The sequence below is a fragment of the Thermobia domestica genome, chromosome 16 (assembly GCF_964235325.1).
Source record: "Thermobia domestica chromosome 16, izTheDome1.hap1.1, whole genome shotgun sequence".
In the NCBI taxonomy this organism is placed as follows: Eukaryota; Metazoa; Arthropoda; class Insecta; order Zygentoma; family Lepismatidae; genus Thermobia; species Thermobia domestica.
The window spans coordinates 7735618-7747979 of NC_137469.1; the positions used below are offsets into that span (position 1 = coordinate 7735618).

Here is a 12362-nt window from a genome sequence, read left to right on the forward strand (position 1 = left end):
TTAATTAAAATCGTCTGCATTTAGTTCAGCTTGAAATCATAGAGGGCTCTCATCATAAAATTGAAAGAATGTTCAAGGAAGTTGAAGTTCTAATGATCCATCTTTTGTTTTTGTTTCTTTGGAATGAATGGATAATAGAAAGAAATAATCCGTTAGTCTGAAACTTGCTTTTGTATTGAGATATTAAAATTTTCCCCATTAGTTTGTTCTTTTCTTCAAATTTTCTGATCTAAAAACAATATAATATTCGTTTAGTTTTTTCTTTCTTTCATTCACGAGAAATGTCTTAACGAGATAGATTTTTAAAGTTAATATCCTGCAGTTGTGGTCTATAGGTTAACGAGAGTAGACGATTGATACATTTATTTGTTTATTGAAAAATACACTATAAGTACGCATTATACTGACCCACTTCATTACATGAATTACATAATCGACAATTTTGCTGGGATACAGGCCTGTATCCACGGGAAGATCTAGGGAGGCCGGGCCCCCCTAAAATATTCAAGGTAGGTTTGCAAATAAACTTTACTATGGTGATGAACTATAATATGATTGGATCGGGCCCTCCTAACTTCTACCGTGCCCCACCCCCTACATTTTTCGGCTGTCTACCTGCCTGGTGATAAATACTTGAACAGTTGAAGGCACTATCTTATTATAGTCATTAAATCAGCTTGAGGTAGTACTCCCTATATGCCCAACTGAAATTCAAACAATGCCCACAATGCAACGTAAGTGACATCAGCGATTCTGCCGGCTGCAGTTGTAACTAACGTATCAGCTGTTACTGGTGGTAGCTATATCATTGGCTAATTGTATCTTACGCACATGCTCTGTATGATTTAGGGATGCACGCGAGACGCGAGAAGTCTCGTCTCGTCTCGCGTCTCGTCTCACGTTTGCGAGACGAGAGTGAAAATTTTATGCGAGACGCGAGACGAGACGCTAGACGAGACAGTCTCGCAACATTTATGAATTACATTTAATTGTATATTTAGTGATTTTACATTTATTGAGTTTTCTAAGTTGAGCGTTAATGCCTCCAGGAACAAAAAAGTGATTGGGGCAATATACATTTTATGAGATTTATTGTTATTCAAGATTGATTTTCAGAATTAAAGCCTTCTTTAGTTTCTAAAAAAGAAAAGCTTTGTAAATTGGAAATTAATTACAGCATCGATTTAGGACTTTATTTTGCGACACAAACACATACACGCTGGCGCGCACGAATACATGAACTTCTGTTTTTGGTCTGAAAAGCGAATAAGACTCCCTATTGCTGCGAAATGTGATATTTACATTGTTTCTGTCTTTTTCACATTACTACTAGCGATTAATGTTGGGGGATGGCGGGGAAATCCCCTCTCGTCAAAGTTTAACCCCGGCCCGGCTCGCAGAAATAACATGATATTTTTACATGGAATAAGTATTTTCTTTCTATATATTTATCAAAAACATCCCCCTCTAGTTCGGAAGTTTAATTCAAATACTGGTTTGGTAGGTTGGCAATATAGGTTTCGTGGGAGATGGTAGGAATGGCCCTATATCTGTCAGTAATTTTATTTTCTAGATCTGGCAACACTATATAAGTTGAAAGCGAAAGTTGATAAAATGCGATAATGCAACATTCCTACAAGCGCGAAGGAACCGAAAGAATCGGGTCGTATTGTGTTGTGAGGAGTTCTTTTGTTGTCTGCAAGCGCTTTTGGTGGTATAAAATCATCTTTATAATGGAAAATCACCGTTCAAGGAAATGACCGAAACGTGTAAATGTTGATAGTGGTGACGATATTTTAGAAGAGCCAAATACTGCTGGAGACCTCTAAGCTGGAAAACAATGTTGGATCCAGCAACAATTTATGTTGGTTTTCCTGTAAATTATGCTATTAATTTGACAAAAATTAATGGTCCAGCAATCAAATTCCAGCACAACTTTTCTTTTAATTTGGAGCGGAGGGGACACAAGTTCGGATACCATGTTGAACTCTAGGTTCCGTCACCTTAGGATGTTATGAACATTCATCCCATGGAAAGCAATAGCAAACCAGCATGGATTCACCTTGCCAAGGGACTTTTAGGTCAAATACCTGCCTTCGTACAGAATATCACATCATCATTCATTAGCAGCCATAGAATAACACATTGCAAAATTTTGACCCAGAATATATGCGAGACCATGCGAGAAAGTCTCGCACGAGACGCGAGATGAGACTCAAAATTTTATGCGAGACGCGAGACGAGACTTCACATTTGCGAGACGAGACGAGACCAACTTTTGAGGCTGTGAGACGAGACGAGACTTTTGCATTTCTCGTCTCGTCTCGTCTCGCGTGCACCCCTAAAATGATTTGAATCGTTCTTGTTCCCAGTAGTTCGTGGTAGCCGCACTGCTTTGACTAGTGACGCCACAGTCTCCAGTCACGTGGTTTAGTTTCGGTTGGAAGAGCAGCTGAAACTGATTCTAGTTTAGACAACTATACATGAGTTCATGATTTATGTAGTCCTTTTACCATCAAATGCACTTATTTCTTATGGAAGAAGTTGCATTAATAGTTGCCCTGGGTGTAGACTAACTTTAGGAGGACTTAACCATTACGAGTGTAAATACAACGTGTGGACATATGCCAGTAGCGTAGCCAGGATGTGTGTTTGGGGGGGGGCAAGTGCTGTTATAGGTACATATAGAAAAATTACAAACAAAAAAGTATATAAACATAAAAATATATAAAAAATTACAAACATCAAAGTACCAAAGTACATTGTCGGACCGCTTTGGGGGGGGCCCTCTGCCCCCCCTTCCCTACGCCACTGACATATGCCATAAAAACAATTCTGTATAAGAGGACTCTTCCTCAGTAGCGAGAGCCACAAAAAATATGAATAATAAGGTAAGTGCTTATAATAATTTTATTTTAGTTCCGTACAGTGGTATACATTTGAGTAGTAATGTAGTACGTAAGCATTAATGTTGTAACTAGTGAGGGATAGTTGTCAGGGCCGTATTTAACACTTTTACTATCTGGTTCATAAAAAAAGTATAAGGTTAAACATTTTCGGCCCCGGAATTATGACGTAGAAAATTTGTGATAGTGAAGTGAATAATTAACATTTAGGTGAAATAAGAAAAAAACATTAAAAATGGTCCAATAAATAAAATATATAGGTAATAACTAGAGACCGGATGTTAGGCAAAATGCCTATTCTTTAATATTAAAGATATGGTCAAAAATAACGTTTTAAAGTTTTTATAGGTTGTTATAGTTTCAATTTAAGCCAATTTTATTTTGCGTATTTTGCCTATTTGGCCCTTTCCTGCCTAAATAATTGCTTTAGTGCCTAATGTTGCCTATTCTATGCATTTTCTTCGAAATAAGGCTTTAGTGGTAAAAATATATAATTTAGTATCTCAAGAAAGGATTCTGCCCCTTCGAGAAATAAGTGCTGTTTGTAGCAATAAGATGCAATAAAACTTTGGACTGCTATGTGTACTAATAAAGTGCTGTAAAACTTTGGACTGCTGTGTGTACTGATTAAAATGTATAGAATTTGGACTGTTATATGTAGTGATAAAGCGCTGTATAGAATGTATTTACAAAATACACATGGAATACATGTTAACCTTCGTTTTTATATATACATTAAAAATATTAACAAACAGGTGTGTTTCTATATTCTTTGAACAATATCTATGACTTGAATTTATTTTTTTAATTGTATTGAGTATTTATCTTCGTTATTTCGAGTTACACTTTAATGCCTATTTTACTGCCTATTTTTAAATTTTAAGTGCCTATTTGCCTGCCTATTTTCTAGGTTTTTAATGCCTAAACATCCGGTCTCTAGTAATAACATAAATAATAATAGAAAATAATATAGGAGTCAGAAAATTTGGGCTGTCTACTTTAATGCTAAAATGCGAAATTTTATTAGGCGTTATAGCTGAATATTGAAGTACAAAAATATAGTATATTAGTATAATAGAAAATACTTGGGGCCGGACAATTATCTAGTCCGATAAAACTTGCGTCCTCGGGCCATTGCCCAAGCGTAAATGTGATCTTGATAATTGTTACAAACAAACAAAATGAAACCACTTGGTCTAACGGCCCATTTGAGAGCCTAAGCCTTCTCTGGCGCCATCTGTTAGCGACCAACTGAACTACGTCGAGCCTATCGATGAGCACGTGGACAGAGCGTTGCGACGCCCTGTCCCTAGCAGGCGCATCAGGAGCTTTGTAGATCTATAGTGCTGCCAAAATGTCTTGAGCCGTGGCAAAAATGCGAACTAAAGCTCACGCCCACGCGTTGAGCCAATAAGGGTTCAGCGAGAGAGCCTTGCAGCCGTCTACGCCAAAGGGAATGGAATTCCTTCAGCCGATAGCAGCGCTTGGAAAGGAAGACTAGGTGTCAAGCCAGTGCGGTATATCTATAGTATCAGTCACGTCTTGTTTTCACGTGACGCCCCAGATTGTTTCACGACGCTGAGTGGACGCCGAAAATTGGGAAGCACCGGCCGGGAATCGAACCCGGGGCCATGCGGACATGAGTCAAATGCTGTAATCACTAGAGCACGGTGTCGCAATGATAGTTATTACAAGTATTAGAAATATCTAGTGGTGAGCACAAAAAACGATTTTCGGTTTTTAGAAAAAAAACTGGTCTTTGAAAACTACAAAAGACCGATTTTCAAAAACTAGTTTGTTTTTCTTTCTAAAGCGAGAGCCGCGGTGGCTCAGTGGTAGAGCGTTCACCTCTGGTGCTTGGGGTCCCGGGTTCAAAACCCGCTCCCGCCAAGTGAACTTTGTGGTGGACAAACACCGTGTGCGTGGGTTTTCTCGGGGTTCTCCCGTTTCCTCCCACTTTCTTCATTCCACCATTTCATTCATCTCTCATCATCACCGTCTCCTTTAGCCTAACCAGGCATAACCGTGGGACGTGAAACTCAAAGATTTCATTTCTTTCTAAAGCGGTTTCGATTTGATGTGAAAAAGGGAACTGGTTTTTGAAGAGAACTGAAATATTGGTTACCCGTGTTTCTACAAAACCGGTTTTCACTTTTTCAAAAACCGGTTTCACCAATCCCTAGCAAGAGCATCCTTATCTTTAATGTAATCTGGCAACTCAAGTCTGGTTATGAGAAATCTGAGAAATTTAAATTGAATTCGTCCAAGTTACTGACATTGTTTACAAGTACAAGTGTCAATGTGCATAAGTAATAAAGAAATTATGAAATGAAAAGGTTAATTAGAAAAAGCTATGTTTTCACCAGAAGCTCACGTGCTCTGGGTTCGAACAAAGGACTTTTTTTACATTAGAGTTCGAATCCAGCGAAAATACATCAATTTGCCACATGCATCTCACTAATACTTATTCAATTTGATAGATTAATTGTATAAAACATTGGAGGATGAGTCTACATAGCGGATAGTCATGTGTGGATATCTGCAATTCAAAAAAATACCTGTACACAAAATCAATTATAACCACAAGGATATGTAACATGACACTGCTGTGAGTTCCAGTGGTGATCAATACGTCCAACAAACCTCAGCGATTTTAGCATTGGAAATGATATTGGATACCAAGCCTCTATTCTACAGGCAGTAGCGCTGGAGCCTGGGAATAAGAAATAATTATCTTTTTTCTTGTTATTTTCCAGGGAAGAAATGTCCATACGTTTATTTCTCATATCTCGAAGACAAACTCAAGCATCATGGATACATCATAACGAACAATTAATTTAGAATTCTAGGTCGTGACTAAGTTTAAATACATTGGTGGGACTGACAAGTAACAATGAAATCAAGGAGGGAATGAAAATTGGGTCTAATGGGAGAAAGTTGTTTCTGACCCAAGACAAGGCGAGAAATAAGCTTTGGGGCAGAGTCGGTATCTAGCCAGGGGCCGGGGGACCAAGCTCCCCCAGTTTTTTAGGTGACAAAAATAATTTAAACTATTATTTATATATTTTTGAACGTTTATAATAAACTCATGATATGCCTATTATAATATAGGTTCTGACTGGCCTCCCCCAATTTGTACCTTCTAGATCCATCCCTGAAGTTTTCCTCGATTCGTCTCGAACATTTCTTTCTTGTCTCGTTTTGTAAATTTTTGTACAAATTGATGCCCTGATTTTTTCCCCCTTAATTCCATCTATTGATAGAAGTTATCAGAATCTTCTGCGTCACGAGAAGTCTATGGTGGGTGTGGTATAACAACATTTGAACCATATTTATTATTGAAGTATTTGGTGTAGGTTAATTCTTCATATTATTTCAAAATGTAATTAAAATAACTGAACTATCAAGAAACGTAGTTTATTTCCCGCTGTTCACAAAGTAGCTAAGAGAAACTAAGATATGTTTTAGCTGAATAATCGAGAAATGCAGTTTATTTTCTACTTTCCACAAAGAAAGAAAAAGCAATTTTTGTAACATAAGAGCACATACAAAATATTCTTGAACTGAGAATTAGGCCTATTCAGAAAATTCAGAGTCCGCATACAATTTGGATTTCTAAATTTTGACAGTAATCCAATACGTGCATGCTATTCTATAACATTGAAGTAAAAGATTGGTAGAACTGTAAACAACATAAAAATAAAACAAACAATGTAACAATAAAAGTAAAATGAAATAAAATTCCACACGGGGTTGTTTGGCACACCTGCCAACCAGCCCCAAATGCTATACGCCAACTAACCCCAAGCCCATGTTGTGCAACAAAGTCGTAATTACTCAGCAATTGTTTGGCATTTACGTTTTCTTGTTTGAATATCCACAAAAAACAAAGTTCAGATCTAACTAATGCTATATTACTTACCTCTGTACTCCAAGTAGTGACGATTCTGTGATGTAACGGAGAACTGAAAAAAATACTTCGGACTGCCAAAAACACTCTTTATCTAATAGACGCCATAATTCGCAAGTTACAAATCCCATATGAGGGTGACAGCTGCATCCATAGGTCGCTCTTTTATGACAGCAGCAACAGCTCATTATGTTAATTAATGAAGGAGTTATATGCAGTTCGTCAACCAGCCCCGGTCTCCCCTACTGCTCTGGAAAATAGGGTATATAAATGCGTAACATAAACCTGGGTAATGTATTGTCAAGATCGGAGCTAATTACTGGGCTGCTTAAGTTAAGTAGTGACAAATTAGTTTTTAATGCTCTATCAAGACAAAGAATTATCTATCAACGGGTCTTGAATGCACTTCTGAATTAAAAAAAAAAAAAAAAACTTTGAAATTTCATCATTTTGAAGTTTTATGTTCCACGGTTATGCCAGCTAGGCTAAAGGAGACGCTAATGATGAGAAATCAATGAAATGGTGCAATGAAGAAAGTGGGAGGAAACGAGAGAACCCCGAGAAAACCCACGCACACAGTTTTTGTACACCACAACGTTCACTTGTCGCGAGCTGGGATTAGGCATGGGCACGAGTCGAGCTAAAACTCGACACGGCTCTAATTCGTCTCGAGTTTCGAGTTAATCAAACATAATTATTTTGAGTCGAGTTCCGAGCCAAGTTAGTGTTCTTGAGGTCGAGTTTCGAGTCGAGTCGAATTTGATAAATGGCTCGCTCGTTCAGCTCGTTTTGACTCGTTTTGAAATCATGGCCTGATTAGAGTGGAAAGCGAAAGCCATGAGAAATGTAAGTAGTAATCTGGAATTCTTTTGATGTTACTCACGACAGGGGACAGACACTACTCGCATTTCGTCTCGTCTCGATAACGAGACGCCAATTGTTTTTTTTTTGTTTTTTTTTTGTTTTTTTTTTATAACGAGACAGTCTCAAATGTGAGCACCAATATAAGTATCTTTATATATTGTAATTCTTACCATCGAGGCTGATACCTGTACAGTCGAATTTTTGAGCCCAAGCAGAAGCCCAACCGAGTAGTGATGTTAACCGGCTCGGTTCGGTTCAACTGAGCGAAACAGCTCAAGCCAATTCAGGTGGGATAGGCCACCAACTTGGCTCAAGCCAGCTCGGTTGAAACGAGCCCATCAGTTCGGTTCGACTCGGCTCACCTGAGCCAATGGTTCGAACGGCTCGGTTGGGGTAAGCCATCAGTTCGGTTTGGTTCGGCTGGAGTGAGCCATTGCCTCAAGCCGGCTCAGTTGGGTGGGGTACTTGCTCCTCCGGAACTCAAACCCAGAACCTCGTGGAAGATGTCCTTGCCTTATGAAGACTTTTCGACGACCGAGATCTGCAATCAGATAAGTTTTAGTATTCAGACACAAGCCGCCTCTCTTTCATGGTTATACATAGTGTTGTTATAATAATAATAATAATAATAATAATAATAATAATAATAATAATAATAATAATAATAATAATAATAATAATAATAATAATAATAATAATAATTTGTAATAGTAGTAGTATCATTGATCATTATATTCTCCATGTAGGATACTTGAAGAAAGTACTTTTTGAAACTACACACAGAATTTAGCTCGATTTGGCTCGTTTTAGCTCGACTCGACTCGACTCGAAACTCGACCCGAATCCGAGTCGAGTTGGAGGAAATTTTACGAGCCAAGTTCTCGAGTCAAGCTCAAAGATGTCTGTTTCGAGTCGAGAGGAGTTTCAAAGAAAACTCGCTCCTGTCCATCCCTAGCTGGGATCGAACCAACGGCCAAATGAGCCACCGTCAGCCTGTGAATAAAATAAGTTTTGTTAAGAAATAGTTCAAGATGTTTTCCATCTCGGAAACAAGATGAGTAGTACATTTTGAAATTCGAGATGAGACAGTATTCTTGTCTCGTTGCCAAGAGTACATGAGAAATTTCACGAATATTGAATATAGATTTAAAAAACGTGACGAAAGAAAAATCATGTTTCAAACTCGAGACGAGACGAGATGGGAAAATCTTAATTGTCCTCTCGTCTTGTAGAAAACATTAAAATTGACACTATTTTATGAACAAACCTCGTACAAACAGTAAATAAATAAATAAAAGTTAAAATGAAGAAAGAATGTAGTGGTGGTAAAACCTAATTGTTTCAGGAGTAGAGACTTCATATCACATACTTCTCTTCCAAACCTTGACAAGACAAACTTCCCGTGTTGAACCGTGTTTCTTGTCACTTATTTGAAGACAAAAGAAGATGTATATTAGCGAAAATGAAAGCAAATTGCAACAAAGGGAGAACCCTTATTTGCTCTTTTGTTTTCTGTTTGTTTAAGGAAAAGCACATTCTTTGGAGACAGCATGGAGGCAGGTAGACGAACAAGCGAGGGTGGAAAGATTCCTGTTGAAACGTATACGGTATTCACACTGGAATAATAGCAGAAGAAGTACTTTGTTGTTTTGTAAGCTGGTACTTTAAATTAAAAGTAAACAGCAAAACTTCGTAATAATATCTCGGAGAAATGAGATTCGCAATATTTTAATGACACAAAACTAAGAGAGGTAACCGCAAAGAAATAGGAAAATAAGTTTGCAGACTACAAAAGCAACCAAGAAAGACGCTTTCATCTCATACATCTTTGGTCTTAAAGCAAAATACGTTTGTATTCAGTGATTAAGTGTTTATCTTTGTTCCTTTGGTTTTAAGGTATGAATGTTTCCCCATCCCTAGGGGTGCCCACAGGGAAGTTTTAGGTCGCAGATTGCGCACATGAAAAAATCTGTATGTGTGGAGACGGGGGAATAATTTTTCATTGAGAATGGTACAATCAAACTGAAAAAATGGTAAATTTGAGAGAAGAAACGTAAACTTTTCGAAACGTGAAAACATCGAAAAAATCTGCCAAAAAATCAACGAGGATCGTCGTTTCATGATCGATGATATTTTGAAACAGACAGGAATGAGTTGGAGCCAGGGGCGTAAATAAGAGCCCCGCAGACCCCGCATTGCGGGAGGGCCCCAAGCCATCAGGGGCCTCCAAATCATGAAATGGGACGTAGAGAAAGGGTCCCACCCCACACTGTCTGCGGGAGGGCCACCAAGCTTTTAGTTACGCCACTGATTGGAGCGTGAGATTTTGCAAATGAGACGTGTTGCTGCTAAGTTTGTTTCTCACCTGCTCATACAGGATCAAAAACATTCGTCTGAATTTGAGCCAGGACTTGGAAAAATCAGATTGAAAGTGATCCAAACTTTTTGACAACGTAATGATAGTTTCCGAGAATTAAACAAAATCTAAAAAGAAAGTGTTTTGATGGTGTAGAGCAGCGCTGTCCAACGTTTTCACCTTATCGGGCGCAACTGGCTCCTGTTTTCCGACGTGCGGGCGCCTTTCGAAAAAATACAAAACTACTATAGAAATAAGCCTACTGCTACTAGTACAACAACTACTACTTATTATTTATTTGTTATTAATATTATCATCATCACTATTATTATTATTATTATTATTATTATTATTATTATTATTATTATTATTATTATTATTATTATTATTATTATGAAAATTGATACATACCTAGTGAGAAGACTGACACTGCACGTTTGCTGCCAGTTGAAGGAAATCTGGTGTGTAGCTGGAACAGGCTACTCTTATTGCGTCATCCAGGTGAGAGGGTGTCAGGGAGGTTCGGTACTTATTTTTGATCATGTTCATGGCAGAAAATGCGACTTCGCAAAGATAAGTTGAGCCAAAGCAGGAATAAATTTTTTTAGCAACACTGCTCAGAAGGGGGTATTGTACTCTGTCCGTTAGAATCCATATATTAGTACAAGTTGCATAGGAAGATTTCAAAACTATATCTTCTTGAATAGTTAGGATTTCAAGTTCTAAATCTTCAAGATTATAATTTCCAAACACTTCACATATCCTACTACCAAGATCAATAACATCAACAGAGACAAATGGATTATCGATGAACAGAACCACTGGTTCAAGTGCTACAAACTGGGCAAATCTGTTCCGAAACTCAAGAATAAGAATTTCCAAATGCTTTGAAAATTTTGAAAGATCACAACCAACACAATTTACCTTTTCCACCACAGATTTGAAGTTTGGAAAGTGAGAAAGGGAATTCCTGTTTAAGTGAGCAATCCACAGCTTCATTTTCTTTTGAAAAGCATTAACTGTACTTATCATGGCTGAAATGTTATGGCCTTTCCCTTGCAATTCTAGATTTAACTCATTTAATTTGAAAGTGATATCTGCCAAGAAAGCTAAATCTAACAACCATGATGTTTCATCGAGATCATGATAATACTGACACTTAGATGACTTAAGAAAGTCCCTGATTTCATCCAAAAGACAACAGAATCGTTCCAGTGTCTTGCCCCTACTCAGCCACCTGACGTCTGCATGAAGAAGGACGTCACCATGCTCAGCATCTGATAAATTCAAAATGCTTTTGAATAATTGATGACGAGTGGAAGATGACCTAATGTAATTTATTACACGAGTTACTATTTTCATGACATGGTCGAATTTTAAAACTTTCGTACATAAAGCTTCCTGATGAATGATACAGTGGTAAGACAGAAATGTTGGAAATGATTCATCCTTAGCACAAAGAGCAAGAAACCCGTTATTCCTACCAGTCATAGAAGGTGCCCCATCCGTTGTTATTGCGACAAGTTTAGAAAGAGGCAAATTGCTATCCTTAGCAAACTTTTGAAAGGTGTTAAATATATCTTCCTCCCTAGTATGCCCATGAAGTGGCAGCAATTTGAGAAAATTCCTCTTTCACCGTGAAATCATCAAAAATCATTCTAGTAAATACGCACAACTCAGCAGTGTCGGACATATCAGTACTTTCATCTAACTGGAGCGAAAAAAAATCACACGATTGCAAGTCCTGGTGCAAATGATTTCGCAGATTATTCGAAATCTGCTCCTCCCTTCTAGCAACAGTTTGGTGAGACAACTGGAGTGCACTGATGGAAGACACGATTGTATGTTTATCTCTGTGTCCATCGAACAGGGATTCAGCGGCACTGATCATTGCTTCTTTCACTACTTCATCACTAAAAGGCTTTTTCTTTTTAGCTAACACATAACACACTTTGAAAGAGGCAATTGTTACGTTAGTAGCTTGTTGAACAGGCCTTTGAAACACATTTTGTTGGAGCGTTAATTTAGATTTTAGGTTTCTCACTTTGTGTTTCCTGAGTTCAGAATTTATAGGAAATTCAGTATCGAAGTTTTTGTGATTCGTCGCGAAATGCCTCTCTACATTACTTTTCTTAGGAATAGACACACTTCCATTGCACAATAAGCACACCAGTTTTCCTCTGTATTCAACAAAACAATATTGTTCCTCCCATTCACAGTTAAAACTATACGTTCTTTGTCTCTTGGCCATGGCAAAAAAAAAAAAGCACTGAATAAAAGGAGTCACGAGTACACTTGCAACTTTTCGCAACACACACGAGTTCAC

The 12362-nt window shown here is 37.9% G+C and overlaps 2 protein-coding genes across 5 annotated transcripts in view; one reads left to right on the forward strand and one right to left on the reverse strand.

The window, feature by feature from the left end:
• Window positions 1–12362, forward strand: part of LOC145672898 (aldehyde dehydrogenase, dimeric NADP-preferring-like) — a 448381-nt gene that overhangs the window by 307348 nt on the left and 128671 nt on the right. The window lies entirely within an intron of this gene.
• Window positions 10448–11527, reverse strand: LOC145673365 (general transcription factor II-I repeat domain-containing protein 2B-like). The gene has a single exon (XM_081743005.1). It carries the CDS (start codon window positions 11525–11527, stop codon window positions 10448–10450), a length of 1080 nt encoding a protein of 359 aa, XP_081599131.1.

What these genes read in the sequence shown, in the direction of transcription:
- LOC145673365 (XM_081743005.1), bottom strand. Translation starts at nt 11,527, where the DNA reads ATGACTGGTAGGAATAACGGGTTTCTTGCTCTTTGTGCTAAGGATGAA.